The sequence below is a fragment of the Salvelinus fontinalis genome, chromosome 2 (genome assembly GCF_029448725.1).
Source record: "Salvelinus fontinalis isolate EN_2023a chromosome 2, ASM2944872v1, whole genome shotgun sequence".
Classification (NCBI taxonomy): Eukaryota; Metazoa; Chordata; class Actinopteri; order Salmoniformes; family Salmonidae; genus Salvelinus; species Salvelinus fontinalis.
Window position 1 is genome coordinate 83,102,940 of NC_074666.1, and position 20,251 is coordinate 83,123,190.

Sequence of the window (20,251 nt, forward strand, 5' to 3'; positions counted from 1 at the left end):
CACACACACACACAGAGACAGAGAGGCGCCAGACAGTGTCAAAAGCCTCGTTAGGCTAAATAAAAAAAAACAGATTCACCCAGACACAGCCCTCTGCGGCCAGGACAGGACATACAAACAGCAACACTGAGCCCTCCTCTTCCGAAGACACATAGACCACATGAGAGGCCGAGGAGACAACCTCTACTCTTATCTTATAGCTGTGCAATGTCACACCACCCTCAGAGGCCTCAACCACAACCCTGGACGGAGGGATGGACATCGTTGCAAACATGAGATAATAATGTGCGATAACCTTTCATTTAAGCCCCAGGACTTTTGGGGCTATAAATCAAACATACAAGCCTTTATTCGACAGCGTTATGCAAAGAAAACAACGAAATAGTTTGCCCAGCAAACATTGGCAAACAGTTTGTGTCTGTGGTCATAAAAAGTCATTTAGAAGGCGAGTCTCTAATTCAATGTGTTCAGTCGACCATTGCAGGGATACTATGTTGCAACATGTGTAGTTCAAAGTAGCAATTTATCAAGAAACCGTTACACTGTACACAGCTTTGTCTGGCTTTATCAAGTGGCTACAGAAACATTTAGGAGAGGGAACACATGTCCTTGAATACCCAAAGTAGATAGGGAAAGATTTGCAGGAAAAAAAAACTGGAAAAACAGGGGAAGAGAGTCCAAAGATTAAAGCTCAATAATGCTGTTTAACACGTTTGTGAGTGACTTTTATTAACCAATCATGTCGACTACTTGAAATGGAAACAAACTGCAACAAACCGAGAAACTTCTAATAAAAAGGGTTGATTAAATTGCCAATTAAAACCGTTATCTGGGTATAGCGCGTATCGTTGGATAATGACCTTCAATCCCTGTGCCGGACGTCCCGTCCCGAGTATGACAGCTCCACTCAATAGTCAGACAAAATGACATTCTAACGTCCAAGCGTCAGTGGGGCTTTGAAATCGCAATTCGCGAGGGATCAGTTTTAAATTGTTTCTAAAACACTGACCACCGCGTTCTAGCAAAAAATAAACAATCAACACCAGCAGAAAACACACTCAAATGTTGGGGTGTGGACAAAGTTGCAAGAGAACTCGTTTAAATTACGGGGTTTCTGTATCATATGTCTGTGTGTACACAGTAGCGACGTGAACTAATCCTCTTACGAAATCATGCTCTCTGACGAACCCAACAGCCCAATGCAAGAGCTTCTGGAGGTAAACCTTGAAGACAAAACGTAGGAGACGAGGATACATCGATGACAACACAGTGGGGTCGATCACTTACTTCGTTCTCTGGGAAGGGTGGGATTCCAACAAGGCAGAAAGCAACTCCATTCATTGGACAGCTGGGATTGTTCAGCAGTAAAATGAGAGTGAGATTTGCTGCTACAAGAAGTTACAAAATAAGATATAAAAATCGGAAAATACAGAATATGGCCTGGCCAATTATAGCTTAGTCTGGTGGCGATGCTCTGTGGCATTCACCTATCCAGTTTCCTTCCTTTCCAACCCCCCTCTTTTCCGTTGTTTGGGCTGTTTGGTTGGTGTTGCTCCCCCTCCTCCGCCAGACTGGCTCAGCGTAAATCCTTCTCTTGCTCAGCCTGCCTGTTAAACTGAGACAAACAGGCCGAGGGCGCGTTGGGAGAACTCTGCGCGCCGATTGAGCAAAGCGCCTGCCTTCCATTACGGCGCACTCGGCTTGCCGTATTGGAGCGTACGGGCTCCCTCTGGCTGTGCCAAAAAGTTTGGGTCTGAATGTTTACACAACTATTCGTGTCTCTTCGGAAACTGTGACGTGTGGGGGGCGCCCTTGCCACGGCGCTCTCAATGTCATTTAAACAAAGCCCTTTTGTACCCAGATACAGAGATAGACTTGGGCAAAAAAATACAAGACGAGAAATGAAGATCGTGAAGGTGAGGAAGCATGGAGCTGTTGCCTAGTGAGGCATGGCTTGAGAGAAACAAAATCGTTTCTGGTAAATGCCTAACCTAAACCAGATGATTGCATACTGTATGGGAATTTGTGACTAAAGTAGTATAATATATATATAAAGCCCATTAGGCTGCAGAATAGACCAATTAGTAAGTTTGTAGGTGTAACTAAATAGAAACTCATAGTCACAGGAAGTTATTGCATTGACGGGAACCTCTGTCACCTCTGACCAGAGATGACAAGAAATGACAAAGAACTAAATCAGTCCTAATCTAAACCACAACCACATACAATGACTCAGATAGTATTGTTATTCTACAGTTCTGTATGCGATGCTTTCAATTCCCGAAGCGAAAAACAATATTACTACATGTGTTTTGGACTGGTATTGACCATAAAGAGGACTAAAGAACAGAACAGGTAGAAAATAAAGAAACAAAAGAGAGACAACTTAAGCAGAGAAGGATTGAGAACAAATAGGGGAGAGGGGGAAAGGGAGGAGGATGCAGACGAGAGAGGGAAAGAGTGCAGTGAGTTTGTTGGTGCAAGGAGAAATATAGTGTGGTTGAGGCGTGGCTGGGGGCCCATGTGGCTGCTATTACATTGGAGGGTGCAGTGGAGAGGGGTGCAGGGAGCAGGCTAGAGAGAGCCACTTCAAAGCAGCCTGCCTGCCTGGCTGCCTGCCTGCCTGGGGAAACGGAGTCGAGTCACAGGAAGAAAGATACTGCCCACGTACAGAGCCACACACGGCTGCCCTCCCTGCCTTCCTCTCCTCCTCCTGTTCTCCACATGGCTGCAGACCCCTCTCGCCCACCTGGTGTTGATACACCAGCCTTGTCAAGGGCAGCTCAGCACCTGAACACACACCTTGAATTCACCACCACCTTCAACTACTTCCACCTCAGCTGACTTCCAAAGATGTCTATGAGAGTCTGTGAGGCTTTGGCGAGGCCCTATCAGTGAACACTATCGACATTGCTCCATAGCGCTGCCAGAGGGTCAGTCTATAGCTGGTCAGTCGGAGTCCTCCATGGGACAGGGAGAGACCAGGGTCTTATCTTGAAGATTGTGTTCATAAGGTGGGAGAGCTGAGCAGGGTAGGCAGATGGTGCTGTCTGGAAGGGGTCACGTGGTCCCTGAGTGAGGGGTTATGAGGAGAGGGTAAGGAGGGGGAGATGGAACTAGGGGGGGTTGCAGCATTAGGGTCAGTGGTGGGAGTCAGAGAGCGTGTGGGCCATAGCAGCTGGTGTGCTGAACTGTTCCGTGTCCCCTGTGACCATTGAGCACTGTCTATAGTCTGCAGGCTCTCTCTCTCTCAAATGGCACCCTATGTCCTATGTGGTGCACTACTTTTGACCGCGACCCATAGGGAATAGGGTGCGATTTGGGATGCGGCCCCTGATCTCTGACTCGGGCTGACCCTACAGTAGGCTACATGCGTTTTCTGTTCAAGCAGACACACTTGTATCTGCTCTGAGTTGGGGGACACAGTGCTACAGCACTCCACTGTTCGGGTTTCTCCAGGAGAAGTCAACTGGCCTGTCAGCCCGGCAAAATGGCCCCTCTAATATTGATGAGGGTGAGACTGAGTCAGAGTGAGAATATGCCCTGCCACTGTGAGCCTTCTGTGAAGAAGTCTGTCTATCAGATGTTTGAGTGGGCAGATTTAGATTTTGCATACTACTACATTGTTACACTGACGACTGAAGTAGCTTATTTACTATTGTACTGTAGTGTGTGAGTAGTGTATTTGCTATACTGTTGTTAGTCTGAGCGCTGTACAGTATGTGTATCTGTCTGGAGTAAATCCACCCCTCTCTCCTCTCTCTCTCGCTGGGTCTGTTGGACAGTCTTAGACAGTCTCAGCGCAGAGAGAGTCCCTGTGGCCGACTGAGCGAGACAGAGTTTGACCCTGATGGGTGCTGACAGCCCTTTCTCTCTCCTCAAGGGGGGTGTATATGGGGAGAGCACCAAAAGACCATCAGTCGTCCCCGGCGGTCATTACATAACAACGCACAGCAGAGGGAGCACTTTGGAGGGTAACCCACAAACAATCAACGTTCATCACGTTTACTCGCTCCACTGAGCCCCATCTCAAACCCCCCTGGGCTGGGCCACACCACTGCTGCTGCCCGCTCATATGGTCGGCTCGCGGAACCAACCAACCTACCCGGAACCAACCAACGGGCGCGTTAACGAGATGCCAACTGTGCCAAACTTGATAAGATGAGGAAAGAGAAAAAACGACCATGCTAGATATCACTGTGGTTCACAGTCCCATGCCCTTGCACTCACTGTATGTTACAATCAATTCCGGTCACTCCATTTAGCTGGATATCTACAGTCACACTGCTCGTCTCACGGCCTGTCCCATTGCTGTCCTCTCCCCCTCTTTCTCCTCTTTTCATATCACTTATTTCCCCCTCCAGTTCCCTCTAGTCCTGAGATTGAAGCCCTCCTTTCGGTGTGAGTAGATGTATGACACACACACACTTTTGTTGGTTCTAAGCTTTGTTGCCATACCCTTTCAACATCATTCCCAGTGGGCCTCCTCAGTATGGAGTGGCGCATTAGCACACACTGCTACGCTGTCAGGCCTGTCACAGCTCTCTCTCTCTCTCTCAGCCCTCCATCTGACACGATTACATTTAGTGCTGCTGCCTGGACTGTATATGTAGCACTGCTAAGAGCTGAATGGACATAATGTTCGAGTCCAGCCAAGTCGTCTCTCCCTCTTTCTCTCTCTCTCTCTGTTTATCTAACATATACAGTGACCTTCACTCTGACCCCCATCTCAAATGTAATTGAAGACCATTACAGCGGTCTTGGTCACACAGCACAAAATGTGTTCTGTCAGAGTGGAGTGGGAGAGATGGCTCTCTGATCGATGCGGATTAGTTCCAAGTATGTGTGTATGTGGGGCAAATGTTACTGAATGGAGTATCCTGGCTAAATAAATGACATGACAATGTGTGTGTTTGAGACAGAGAGATTCAGACACTGTCTGAGAGATCCTCCTGTGTGACCATACTGTCGGTCATCTTCCAAACATAGACACTTGTGTGTCTGTCTGAGTGCCACGTCCTATAGAGTGTTTGAGATAGACTGCAGTGAGTTTGACATCCTGGTCTGTCGTGGCTGGGCTGCCTGTTGACACAGAGGATCCTGGGGCAGTCCAATGATGGGGGTAAGGCTGTGGGAAGAGGTGCAGTGTGGTGTCCCCTCCATGTCCAGATTCCACTGTGAGCCATAAATTCCCCACTCGCAGTATGGAGGAGTAGGGGCGTGGGACTGGGGACTGGGGACTGGGGACGGGGGTCCTCTCTTTGCCTGGACAACTGGCATGGAGAGGGGGAGACAGCTGACCAGTCAGAACACAGGTTGACGTTCATTGGGATGAGTTTTGTCCTGGAGGCAAACCTGAGGGATTTCTGTCAAGGGTTTGAAAAAACCCAGTTTGAAAAAAACGGAAAATAGTGGTTTGAAAAAAACAGAAAATAACTACATTATCTGAGGAAAAGAACCCGAACCAAAATGACCTATACTGTTCCGGGACATAACCTTTATTTTAAAAGCATGGGAACCGGTTAATAACGTTATTTTGACATCCGGGCAACAAAGCACCTATGCAAAGCCCTCCCTCTGTCTCTCAGAAATGTATTCCAGTTTCTGCCTCCCAGCTGGAAATCTCTGCCAGTGTGTGTGTGTGTGTGTGTGTGTGTGTGTGTGTAGGCTACCTGCCCATCCCCTCTGAAGCATAGGTTACTGTAGCGTACTGATTACGTTACAAACACGATTCAGAAATTAGGGAGAGATGTTTAATAGAATGGATTGAATTTTTCAATGCTAGTTAAGGATACTATAGTCATCACGTTTCACATTGGATGTATTAACTACAAAAATACGTGTTTTTAATTATAGTGCTGCTCTGCACACACACGCTTGTTAGCTAGCTAACGTTTGCTCGGGTCCAACGTTAAAACAATTCGGGAAATTCAGACATTCAAAGTTTCTCCATAGAAGCAGCTCCTCTGTATGTATAATTCTATGGGCCTAATTCAGATAATGCATGTCGTAACAAGATGCCCAGCACTTCCCCGCAGCTTCCTCCGTCCTCTCTCCCTACCCGCAAATATTTCAGTTGCGTTCTCACACGCTACAATGTGACTGGCAGCAGTGTGTGTGTTTGTCTTTCATTATGATTAAACCATTCTATTACGGCAAAATACAATTGCTCATAACGACTTTCATATACAGATTAAATAGCTTACCCACTCCACAGCAAGTTTAAAGAGGAACAGAAAGGAACGATATAAACCGGTACTTTTTTTTGGTTCCAAACGTTTCAGAACTGTATTTTGCTGGTCGGAAACCAACAAATATGGTTCTGTTCAGAATTTAAATATTAGGGAAAAAAATCGGTTCCAACCCCTGATTTCCACTAGATAGGCCAGCTGCAAAGTCAAAATTATCTACATTGTAAAAATTCATGAAAAATAACATAGCGTTTTGGTCTTCATTTAAGGTTTGTACCAGCTAGTGACCACTCTGCAGAGCTCCCTCCAGAACAAGATTCATGACAAAAAAAGCTAACCCGCAGTCAAGACGGGTACAGACACACACAGGCAGGCAAGGTGTAGTTTTGTTACATAACATTGACTGGACTTCATAAATGTATGTGGATACTGTTAATAAACCATGTAGTAAAATACACAAAAATATCAGACATGGTGGTGTCCTTTTCTGGTGAAACCACTATGATGGTATTGTGTAGGTTCCATTGGTTAGAATATCTAGGCTGGTCTGTTATTGCAGGTGGCACACGGCTCTCTCCACTCCTCTGCTAAAATTCCTCCCAGCCGACCCTCTCCCTCGCCTCCAGCCCCTACTAGGTCACTTCTACTGACAATTTCCTCAAACTCCTGTGCCCTTCCACCCATCCCCCAAACATCCTCATCCCCTTGCCCTTTTCCCTGGTCTACTGCCCAATCTCTTTCCTCACCCCTGCCATTCCCTTTTCCTCTAGCTGTCTGTCTTCCTTCTCCTCTCTTCCACCCTTCCTCTAGCTTCCCCCTGCTCCCTCTCTCCTTACTCCATATCATTAGAATCCCTCTCTTCTCTGCAGCTGCCCATCTCACTCCTTCCTCTCCAGGCTTGTTCAGCCAGATAGAGAATGGATGAGAAACTCCCTGTCAGACATATATAATAACTGTATATGTCTGTAAAGACAGATTAGATTCAGAGCTGGGGCTGGGACTGAGACTGTGTCTGGGGCTGAGGCTATGGCTGGGGCTGAAGCTAAGGTCAAGGTTGAGGCTGTGGAGGGCTTTTGGCTGGCTGTGCTGTGACTCTAGAGAGAGTGACTCATTGGAGTCATGGTTCAGGGCCTCCTGCAGTGTCACCAGCTTGTGTACCCACACTGGGCGGGGTGAACTGGCACAACCCTGCCAAGATACGTCCCATTGGCATTAGTCCAGAAAATGTACACACACACACAGCACAATCTGAGGTTGTATAAATGCACAATGTACCCTACATATCTATTCCCTATTATCTGAGCTACATGAATACATGGCCTTCACACACTGGCTGCTGATTAGACGGGTGTCAAGTGTCACAATCGGTAATCAATTCAGTCATATCCACTCTATTTTCAGTTTGGCTCCTACCTCTTTACCCCCCCCCCATACTGAGCTGGAACACATGCATCACATCCAGGTAATTCTACTGTTGCTATAACTGGCAGTGGTACACATACCTCAGAATGAAGACATACCCACTGTGCTGCACCCTCCACCCTGTCTCCAACCCACCTCTTCCCAGCACTACCCCCAATCTGGAAGACAGACAGACGGGGGGGGGGGGGGGGGGGGTACAGTTCCAGTAGGTCCCGTTTCCTTCCTCTGCCGGTCACTTCACAGGCACATACGTGTCTGCTGCCCCCTCTACCTTCACTGCTCTGCTTCCTGTCTCTGATGTCACTTCCTGGAGCTGGAGACAATGGGAAACCTACTCACGCTGCTGACCCTTAGACCTATATGTAAGTACATACATGTCGACGTCATGAGTAAAATGTAGGTTATAGAAATAACACTACAAAGGACCCAGAGATGAGTGACCCATATACGGTATACCGTTTCTGTCGCTTCTGCCTATCCTGTTTTATTCACCCTGGTTGTCAGATTATAGATTCCATTTCCAATTCTTTTTCTGTGTGTCAGGATGAGTAATGACATCCGTTAGGTAGCTGTGGATCTACAATTAAATATCACAGTCATGATTTGACCATACTATAAATATAGTCTGTTCACATCACCAATCATAAAGGCCTTCCACTGACCGTATTTCCTGCTATCCATTAATGTGGACCAGATATGATTTTAGAAAAGCAGAATATCAAGGATTAAAGACATCTTGGTTAGAGCCCCCCTAAGGATTTGTTTGACAGCAGAAGGATTGTACTGTACAAACAATTTAATATTTGTGTTAAATACTATCTCTGTCAAAGGGTCATATTCTAATCCTAGCATTTCCCCATTGTCCCCTGTCCTAATAACAGAGGGGGACAGCTTGTCTAGACCGGGCCTCAGAAGAGGGACTCATTCCTTTGGTTTGGGGACGGGAGAAGGGGGGTATGAGGGGGACTGGTGTAGGGAGTCTTATGTCATGGAGATATCTCCCCCATTTCAAACGCACGCACGCACACACGCACGCACACACACACGCAACCCAGTTATATGAATGAAACAAGTGTCACGTTCTGACCTTAGTTCCTTTTTTATGTCTTTATTTTAGTTTGGTCAGGGCGTGAGTTGGGGTGGGCATTCTATGTTGTTTTTCTATGTTTTGTTCTATACGTTATATTTCTATGTGTTTGGCCTAGTATGGTTCTCAATCAGAGGCAGGTGTCGATCATTGTCTCGGATTGAGAATCATACATAGATAGCCTGTTTTCCCACTATGGGTTGTGGGTAGTTGTTTTCCTTTTTAGTGTTTTCACCATTCAGGACTGTTTCGGTTTTCATTTTTATTCTCTTGTTCTTTTTGTATTCATTCTCATTAAAAGTTATTATGGATCCGTACCACGCTGCATTTTGGTCCTCCTCTCCTTCCAACAACGAAAGCCGTTACAACAAGGGGCCATAAAACACCTGCATGTTTAACCAGACAATGTTTAACATTCAGTTCAGTAACAACAGTTTATTAATTTGTGATGAATTTTACCCTAGACACCCACTAGCTGTGATCAACACTGAAACAAATAACCAGCCCCACTGGGACAGATTAGAAATTGTCTTGGATTTAACACAATTGGGCAATAAAATTTGAATAAATCCACATAAATAAACATCTGCCTTGTGTTGGCATGGAGATGAACAAAGAGGAAGGCCATCTGTTCCTGTACAGCACAGTAGAGAATTCCCCTAAATATATCATCCATAATCCCTTCAACATGGAAATTAATTGAGTTTCAGTTTCACTATATGGCCACCGGAGGGCGCATGCAGTGCTGGTGAAGCACAGAAAGAGAGGGAAATTGGTGGGCACTTACCATGTAAAGACGAAAAAAGTTGCCCCTAAACACTGATATTGGGTCAGGTTAGCATTTCCCCCTAATGGTTAAAGTTAGGATTTGGGGAAGGTAAACTGATCCTAGATATGGGCAGTTCCAAACCAGAGCTGTAAAGACACAGTAGATATTTTTTACCTTTATTTAACTAGGCAAGTCAGTTAAGAACAAATTATTATTTTCAATGACAGCCTAGGAACTGCCTTGTTCAGGGGTAGAATGACAGATTTTTAACTTGTCAGCTCGGGGATTTGATCTTGCAACCTTTCAGTTATTAGTCCAACACTCTAACCACTAGACTACCTGCCACCCCACATGTAGTAGTCCAGAGCATATGAACCAGAGCACAGAACAGACAGAGCTGGAGCCATGCTTAAAGGACCAGCTTAACAATCAGCCTAATGATCAGTCTGTTGAGTCATTATAGTGATGTATGGAGGGAGAGGAGACATACTGGAGAAGAGTGATGAGTGCAGGTGGACACTCATCCATCTCCAAAGCAGAGTTACACACACACACAGGCACACACACACACACACAATACTCAAGATAACTTCAAGAAAACTACAGCACACAATGGTTGTATGACATATCTCCATTTCCTTGGTAATGAGAGGATCAGTAGCCTTCAGCAGGTTCAGTAATTGGGCCAGGAGGTTAGTGGTATGTATACCTAGGATATAGGATGCAGCTGTGGTGCCTCTGTCTGTCCCTCAGAGAAGACAGGACTGCTACTTGGTCTCAATGATGATCACAGTAATGAAGCAGCAGCTGCTCATTGCAGACTGACATCCTTCACACAGCGCACTGTTCACTGACAACACTAGACGAATATACACGAGTGTACAAAACATTACGAACACCGGCCGTTTCCATGTTATAGACTGACCAGGTGAATCCAGGTGAAAGCTATGATCCCTTATTGATGTTTAAATCCACTTCAATCAGTGTAGATGAAGGGGAGGCGACAGGTTAAAAGGATTTCTAAGCCTTGAGACAATTGAGACATGGATTGTGTATGTGTGCCATTCAGAGGTGAATGGGCAAGACAAAATAGTTAAGCGCCTTTGAACGGGGTATGGTAGTAGGTGCCAGGGGCACAGGTTTGTGTCAAGAACGGCAACGCTGCTGGGTTTTTAATGCTCAACAGTTTCCTGTGTGTATCAAGAATGGTCCACCACCGAAAGGACATCCAGGCAACTTGACACTACTGTGGGAAGCATTGGAGTCAATATAGGCCAACATCCCTGTTGAACGCTTGACACCTTGTAGAGTCCATGCCCTGACGAATTGAGGCACAAAAAAACTCAATTAGGAAGGTGTTCCTAATGTTTGGTATACGCAGTGTACATCACTACCAATCAATGGGCAACCCTGATCACACAATCTCACTCTGCATGATGGCAACAATGTTGCTGACAGACCCTGGCTTACAGAAATATACAGTGAGAGAGAGGTAATTGGCCAATGACAAATTAATGATGACCCATCACGAGCCCCATGCCAAGCGTAGGACCATTATTTTGTATTGGACGAACTGGACAGCCAGCTCCGCCCAGCAACCTCAACTCTGAGCCTTCTAATTGGACGGCTGCTTGCCCTGCCTCATGCTCCTGATAAAGCGGCCATCCCTCCTTTTATTATATTTATCCCTGATCAGTCTCTCAGTGTCTCTCTCTCTCTCAATTCAAGGGGCTTTATTGACATGAGAAACATATGTTAACGTTGCCAAAGCAAGTGAAGTAGATAATATACAAAAGTGAAATAAACAATAAAAATGAACAGTAAACATTACACTCACAGAAGTTCCAAAAGAATAAAGACATTACAAATGTCATATTATGTATATATACACAGTGTTGTAACGATGTGCAAATGGTTAAAGTACAAAAGGGAAAATAAATAAACATAAATATGGGTTGTATTTACAATGGTGTTTGTTCTTCACTGGGTAACCCTTTTCTTGTGGCAACAGATCACAAATCTTGCTGCCGTGATGGCACACTGTGGTACCCAGTAGATATGGGAGTTTATCAAAATCTAGTTTGTTTTCAAATTCTTTGTGGATCTGTGTAATCTGAGGGAAATATGTGTCTCTAATATGTTCATACATTTGGCAGGAGGTTAGGAAGTGCAGCTCAGTTTCCACCTCATTTTGTGAGCAGTGTGCACATAGTCTGTCTTCTCTTGAGAGCCAGATCTGCCTCTGGCGGCCTCTCTCAATAGCAAGGCTATGCTCACTGAGTCTGTACATAGTCAAAGCTTTCCTTAAGTTTGGGTCAGCCACAACGGTCACGTATTCTGCCACAGTGTACTCTCTGTTTAGGGACAAATGGCATTCTAGTTTGCTCTGTTCTTTTGTTAATTCTTTCCCATGTGTCAAGTAATTATCTTTTTGTTTTCTCATGATTTGGTTGGGTCTAATTGTGTTGCTGTCCCTTTGGCTCTGTGGGGTCCGTTTGTGTTTGTGAACAGAGCCCCAGGACCAGCGTGCTAAGGGGACTCTTCTCCTGGTTCATCTGTTATGGAAGGTTTGGGAATCGCTTCCTTTTAGGTGGTTGTAGAATTTAACGGCTCTTTTCTGGATTTTAATCATTAGCGGGTATCGGCCTAATTCTGCTCTGCATGCATTATTTGGTGTTTTACGTTGTACACGGAGGATATTTTTGCAGAATTCTGCATGCAGTCTCAATTTGGTGTTTGTCCCATTTTGTGAATTCTTGGTTGGTGAGCAGACCCCAGACCTCACAACCATAAATGTTAATGAGTTCTATAACTGATTCAAGTATGTTTAGCCAGATCCTAATTGGTATGTCAAATTTTATGATCCTTTTGATGGCATAGAAGGCCCTTCTTGCCTTGTCTCTCAGATCGTTCACAGCTGTGTGGAAGTTACCTGTGGCGCTGATGTTCAGGCCAAGGTATGTATTGTTTTTGTGTGCTCTAGAGCAACAGATGGAATTTGTATTTGTGATCCTGGCAACTGGAACTTTTTTGAAACACCATTATTTTGGTCTTACTGAGGTTTAGTGTCAGGACCCAGGTCTGGCTGGAGCTATGCAGACGATCTAGGTGCTGCTGTAGGCCCTCCTTGGTTGGTGACAGAAGCACCAGATCATCAGCAAACAGTAGACATTTGACTTCAGATTCTAGGAGGGTGAGGCCGGGTGCTGCAGACTGTTCTAGTGCCCTCGCCAATTCCTTGATATATATGTTGAAGAGGGTGGGGCTTAAGCTGCATCCCTGTCTCACCCAACAGCCCTGTGGGAAGAAATATGTGTTTTTTGCCAATTTTAACCGCACACTTGTTGTTTGTGTACGTCAGCCTTTCTTAAAGCGTGGGTTGCGACGTGTCAGATTAGATGGTCAGATGGGCTACATCTGTGTGATGTGATAAATCCGTTTATTCTAGTTCAGAATAAAAAAGATGTATTGTATTTAAACAGCAATAGTTCCAACCTAGACAGATATGTAAGTGTCACGACTTCCACCGAAGGTGGTTCCTCTCCCTGTTCGGGCGGTGCTCGGCGGTCGGCGTCGCCGGCCTACTAGCCATCAACGATCCTTTTTCTTTTTCCGTTAGTTTTGTCTAGGTTCTTTCACACCTGGTTTCATTTGCTTTAATTTCTGTGTATAATTACCCCTGTTGCCTGCTTAGGTTTGTGTGGGATTATTCGTGTTATGTTGCTTGTTGTGGTTGTTTATGTTCACATATTATACCGAGTGTTTATAATAGTTTTAGGAGCGTTGTTTTTTCCTCCTTCCGTGAGTAACGGGTTTCTCTTTTGTCGAGAGCGTTTATTTTGGTATTGTACCTGACCTATATGTTTTTGTGGACTTGCCTATTAAAAAAAATGCTACTCGGACATCTCTGCTTGACTCCTTCACCTACATCTAGACACAATATCGTAACAGTAAGAGTGTTTTTAATGGGGGAAAATAAACATTAATATTTACATGAATATTTAATTTCATTGTTATTTGTTTTTGTCTATATTGCATTTGCTTTAGGCATAAGGGCAATGAAATGTACCTGTATTTACATATAGTTGCATATTTTCCTAAACTTGCGTCCCAGGAAAACACATTTCTAATTTGGGTCCCAGGCTGAAAAAAATTTAAGAACCCCTGGTGTAAATGGATTTTATAATGTCGAATATTTTTCCCCAAACACCACTCTCCATCAATTTGTATTAGACCCTCATGCCAAATTGAGTCTAAGGCTTTTTTGAAATCAACAAAGCATGAGAAGACTTTACCTTTGTTTTGGTTTGTTTGTTTGCCAATTAGGGCGTGCAGGGTGAATACGTGGTCTGTCGTACAATAATTTGGTACAAAGCCAATTTGACATTTGCTCAGTACATAGTTTTCACTGAGGAAATGTACGAGTCTGTTAATGATAATGCAGAGGATTTTCCCAAGGCTGCTGTTGACGCATATCCCACCGTAGTTACTGGGGTCAAATTTGTCTGCACTTTTGTGGTTTGGGGTGATCAGTCCTTGGTTCCAAATATTGGGGAAGATGCCAGAGCTAAGGATGATGTTAAAGAGTTTTAGTATAGCCGATTGAAATTTGTTTGTATATATTTTATCATTTCATTGAGGATATCATCAACACCACAGGCCTTTTTGGTTTTGAGGGTTTTTATTTTGTCCAGTAGTTCATACAAGGTAATTGGAGAATCAAGTGGGTTCTGGTAGTTTTTAATAGTTGATTCTAAGATTGATCATGTTATAGAGCCAAAAAGATTGGAGAAGTGGTTTACCCATACATCTCCATTTTGGATAGATAATTCTTTGTGTTTATTGTTTTCCAATTTTCCCAGAAGTGGTTAGTCTATGGATTCTCCAATTACATTGAGCTGATATCTGACTTGCTGTTCCTTCTTTTCCCGTATTGTTTTAGTGATTCACCATAGTGAAGGCGTAGACTCAGGTTTTCTGGGTCTCTATGTTTTTGGTTGGACAGGTTTCTCAATTTCTTTCTTAGGTTTTTGCATTCTTCATCAAACCATTTGTCATTGTTGTTAATTTTCTTCGGTTTTCTGTTTGAAATTTTTACATTTGATAGGGAAGCTGAGAGGTCAAATATACTGTTAAGATTTTCTACTGCCAAGTTTACACCTTCACTATTACAGTGGACCGTTTTGTCCAGGAAGTTGTCTTAAAGTGATTGAATTTGTTGTTGCCTAATTGTTTGTTGGTAGGTTTTCACACTGCATTCCTTCCATCTATAGCATTTCTTAATATTACTCAGTTCCTTTGGCTTAGATGCCTCATGATTGAGTATTGCTCTGTTCAAGTAGACTGATTTTGTTATGTTCTGATAGGGGAGTCAGTGGGCTGACTGTGAACACTTTGAGAGACGCTGGGTTGAGGTCAGTGATAAAGTAGTCTACAGTAATACTGCCAAGAGATGAGCTATAGGTGTACCTATCATAGGAGTCCCCTCGAAGCCTACCATTGACTGTGTACATACCCAGCGTGCGACAGAGCTGCAGGAGTTGTGACCCGTTTTTGTTGGTTATGTTGTCATAGTTGTGCCTTGGGGGGCATATGGGGGAGGGAATGCTGTCACCTCTAGGCAGGTGTTTGTCCCCCCCTTCCAGTCACAACTTATGGACTTGTTTACGTGCTGCTGTGCGGTTTGTTGCTAACGTTACTTTGCTACCTGACAACTTTATGGTTTTTACTTTTTAATTACCGTTTTATATATTTTTTTTTTCTTCCCCTTGCTCAACTTTTTTCATTCAAATTTTTCACCACAGATGCTTTATCTGGACATGGTTCCACCAGTCGAAGCTAAGTAGTAACATTAACATGATGCCTTCTAATTGCAGTCGCTGTACTCATAATATACAGGAGAACTATCGCCTTTTGGTGAGGATAGCCGTGGTGCAAGCCCAGCTTCAGACGCAATCATTAGGCAAGGGTAATTTCAGTGTAGGAAAGAATGAAACAGCGTCTGTGCCACCAGTAAGTACAGATAGTAGTATAAATCCCCTCGCACAGTCCCAGCAGCCGGACAATTTTCTCATGGCTACTGGAAGGAAATGCTGTAGGAATGCTCAACCGGTGTCGCTCATTCAGCCCGACAAACTTTCAACCGGTTTTCCCCATTAAGCAACAAGTCGGAGTCAGAGGCCGAGCCTTCTCTCGTCACTCCTCCTCCGGTTACGGGGTCTGAGACGCCGAAGCCTCCCACCATTAGCTCTGACAAATTGAAAACCCTAGTCATTGGCGACTCCATTACCCATAGTATTAGACTTAAAAAGAATCATCCAGCGACCATATACTGTTTACCAGGGGGCAGAGCTACCAACGTTAAGGCTTGTCTGAAGATGGGGCTGGCTAAGGCTAAAACTGGCGAGTGTAGAGAGTATAGTGATATTGTTATCCACGTCGGCACCAACAATGTTAGGATGAAACAGTCAGAGGTCACCAAGCGCAACAGCTTTAGCGTGTAAATCAGCTAGAAAGATGTGTCGGCATCGAGTAATTGTCTCTGGCCCGCTCCCAGTTAGGGCGAGTGATGAGCTCTACAGCAGAGTTTCACAACTCAATCGCTGGTTGAAAACTGTTTTCTGCCCCTCCCAAAATATAGAATTTGTAGGTAATTGGCCCTCTTTCTGGGACTCACCCACAAACAGGAACCAAGCCTGGCCTGCTGAGGAGGGACAGACTCCATCCTTGCTGGAGGGGTGCTCTCCTCTTATCTATGGACAGACAGGGCTCTAACTCCTCTAGCTCCACAATGAGAGAGCCAGCCTGCCAGCTTAGTGGAGTCTGCCACTAGCACAGTCAGTGTAGTCAGCTCAGCTATCCCCATTGAGACCGTGTCTGTGCCTCAATCTAGGTTGGGCAAAACTAAACATGGCGGTGTTCTCAACAATCTCACTGGAATAAAGACCTCCTCCATTCCTGTCATTATTGAAAAAGATTGCGATATTTCACATCTCAAAATAGGGCTACTTAATGTTAGATCCCTCACCTCCAAGGCAGTTATAGTCAATGAACTAATCACTGATCATAATCTTGATGTGATTGCCCTGACTGAAACATGGTTTAAGCCTGATTAATTTACTGTGTTAAATGAGCCTCTCCTCCAGTTTACACTAGTGACCATATTTCCCATGCATCCCGCAAAGGCGGAGTTGTTGCTAATGTTTACGACAGCAAATTTCAATTTACCCCAAAAAAGATGACAGTGTTTCCATCTTTTGAAATTCTAGTCATGAAATCTATGCAGCCTACTCAATCACTTTTTATAGCTACTGTTTACAGGCCTCCTGGGCCGTTATACATCATTCCTCACTGAGTTACCTGAATTCCTATCGGACCTTGTAGTCATGGCAGATAACATTCACATTTTTGGTGACTTTAATATTCACATGGAAAAGTCCACAGACCCACTCCAAAAGGCTTTCGGAGCCATCATCGACTCAGTGGGTTTTGTCCAACATGTCTCCGGACCTACTCACTGCCACAGTCATACTCTGGACCTAGTTTTGTCCCGTGGAATAAATATTGTGGATCTTAATGTTTTTCCTCATAATCCTGGACTATCGGACCACCATTTTATTATGTTTGCAATCGCAACAAATAATCTGCTCAGACCCCAACCAAGGACCATCAAAAGCTGTGCTATAAATTCTCGCACAACCCAAAGAGTCCTAGATGCCCTTCCAGACTCCCTCCACCTACCCAAGGATATCAGAGTACAAAAAACAGTTAACCACCTAACTGAGGAACTAAATTTAACCTTGCACAATACCCTAGATGCAGTCGCACCCCTAAAAACTAAAAACATTTGTCATAAGAAACTAGCTCCCTGGTATACAGAAAATACCAGGGCCCTGATGCAAGCTTCCAGAAAATTGGAACAGAAATGGCGCTACACCAAACTGGAAGTCTTCCGAATAGCTTGGAAAGAAGGGTACCATGCAATATCGAAGAGCCCTCACTGCTGCTCGATCATAATTTTTCCAACTTAATTGAGGAGAATAAGAACAATCCAAAGTTTCTTTTTTGATACTGTCGCAAAGCTAACTAAAAAGCAGCATTCCCCAAGAGGATGGCTTTCACTTCAGCAGTGATAAATTCATGAACTTCTTTGATGAAAAGATCATGATCCTTAGAAAGCAAATTACGGACTCCTCTTTAAATATTTGTATTTCTCCAAAGCTCAGTTGTCCTGAGTCTGCACGACACTGCCAGGACCTAGGACCAAGGGAGACAAGTTTTTTAACACTATATCTCTTGATACATTGATGAAAATAGTCATGGCCTCTAAACCTTCAAGCTGCATACTGGACCCTATTCTAACTAAACTACTGAAAGAGCTGCTTCCTGTGCTTGGCCCTCCTATGTTGAACATAATAAACGGCTCCCTATCCACCGGATGTGTACCAAACTCACTAAAAGTGGCAGTAATAAAGCCTCTCTTGAAAAAGCCAAACCTTAACAAAGAAAATATAGAAAAAATATTGGCTTATATCGAATCTCCCATTCCTCTCAAAAAAAAAAAAGCTGTTGCACGGCAACTCACTGCCTTTCTGAAGACAAACAATGTATACAGAACACTTCAGTATGGTTTTAGACCCCATCATAGCACTGAGACTGCACTTGTGGTAAATGACCTTTTAATGGCGTCAGACCAAGGCTCTGCATCTGTCCTCGTGCTCCTAGACCTTAGTGCTGCTAGATTGGAAATTGGTCTACACGGACAAGTTTTGGACTGGTTTAGATCTTAACCAGCGGGAAAGATATCAGTTTGTCTCTGTGGATGGTTTGTTCTCTGACAAATCAACTGTACATTTCGGTGTTCCTCAAGGTTAGTTTTAGGACCACTATAGTTTTCAATATATATTTTACCTCTTGGTGATGTCATTCAGAAACATAATGTTAACTTTCCCTGCTATGCGGACGATACACAGCTGGACATTTAGATGAAACATGGTGAAGCCCCAAAATTGTCCTCCCTGGAAGCCTATGTTTCAGACATAAGGAAGTGGATGGCAGCAAATGTTTAACTTTTTATTTAATAAAAAAAAATATATATATATATATGTATTACCCCCAATTTCATGGTATCCAATTGTTAGTAGTTACTATCTTGTCTCATCGCTACAACTCCCGTACGGGCTCAGGAGAGACGAAGGTCGAAAGCCATGCGTCCTCCGAAACACAACCCAACCAAGCCGCACTACTTCTTAACACAGCGCGCATCCAACCCAGAAGCCAGCCGCACCAATGTGTCGGAGGAAACACCGTGCACCTGACGACCTTGGTTAGCGTGCACTGCGCCCGGCCCGCCACAGGAGTCGCTGGTGTGCGATGAGACAAGGATATCCCTACCGGCCAAACCCTCCCTAACCCGGACGATGCTAGGCCAATTGTGCGTCGCCCCACGGACCTCCCGGCCGCGGCCGGCTGCGATAGAGCCTAGGCGCGAACCCAGAGTACATGTTTTACTTTTAAACTCAAACAAAACAGATGCTAGTTCTAGGTCCCTAGAACCAAGAGATATTCTTTTGGATCTGACAATTAATCTTGATGGTTGTACAGTCGTCTCAAATAAAACTGAAGGACCTCTGCGTTACTCTGGACACTGATCTCTCTCTTGACGAATGTATATCAAGACTATTTCAAGGACAGCTTTTTTCCATCTATGTAATATTGCAAAAATCTGACATTTTCTGTCCAGAAATTATGCAGAAAAATGTATCCATGCTCTCTTTCTCTCTTTTCTCGGAGGACCTGAGCCCTAGGACCATGCCTTAACACTACCTGGCCTGATGACTCCTTGCTGTCCCCAGTCCACCTGGTCGTGCTGCTACTCCAGTTTCAACTGTTTTGACTGCTGCTATGGAACCCTGACCTGCTCACCGGACGTACTAACTTGTCCCGTACCTGCTGTTTTCGACTCTCTCTAACGCACCTGCTGTCTAACCGTGAATGATCGGCTGTGAAAAGCCAACTGACATTTACTCCTGAGGTGCTGACTTGTTGCACCCTCTACAACCACTGTGATTATTATTATTTGACCCTGCTGGCCATCTTTGAACGTTTGAACATCTTCGCCATGTACTGTTACAATCTCCACCCGGCACAGCCAGAAGAGGACTGGCCACCCCTCAGAACCTGGTTCCTCGCTTGGTTTCTTCCTAGGTTCCTGCCTTTCTAGGGTGTTTTTCCTAGCCACCGTGCTTCTACAGTTGAAGTCGGAAGTTTACAAACACTTAGGTTGGAGTCATTAAAACTTGTTTTTCAACCTCTCCACAAGTTTCTTGTTAACAAACTATAGTTTTGGCAAGTCGGTTAAGACATCTACTTTGTGCATGACACAAGTAATTTTTCCAACAATTGTTTACAGACAGATTATTTCACTTATAACTCACTGTATCACAATTCCAGTGGGTCAGAAGTTTACATACACTAACTTGACTGTGCCTTTAAACAAATTGGAAAATTCCCCAAAATTATAGCATGTTTGGTTCATCCTTGGGTTCATCCAATTCCCAAGTGCCTGAAGGTACCACGTTCATCTGTACAAACAATAGTACAAAAGTATAAACACCATGGGACTATGATTGATTTCACCCTCCAGGATGGAGAAGCTGTCTTAATTAAAGCATGGGGATTCTAGTGGGGGGATATAGGTAGCACACAGGAGAACATTTGTATCTGTTAAGATAATTTCCTTTTGAATTTCTAGCCAAATGTAAAATGATCCTGTTTTGATTA

General features: G+C 44.3%; 1 protein-coding gene across 2 annotated transcripts in view; it reads right to left on the reverse strand.

Annotated features, from left to right (window-relative positions):
* Nucleotides 1-20,251, reverse strand: part of LOC129829117 (rho GTPase-activating protein 23-like) — a 100,182-nt gene that overhangs the window by 65,914 nt on the left and 14,017 nt on the right. The window contains exon 1 of one of the 2 annotated variants that reach the window (XM_055890700.1): nt 1,288-1,821. The exons of the other annotated variant lie outside the window; for it this stretch is intronic. Coding sequence (XP_055746675.1) covers nt 1,288-1,341 — 54 coding nt within the window. The 5' untranslated portion in view covers nt 1,342-1,821. Of the gene's footprint in view, nt 1-1,287; nt 1,822-20,251 lie in introns of those variants that run through there. 2 annotated transcript variants of the gene reach the window in all.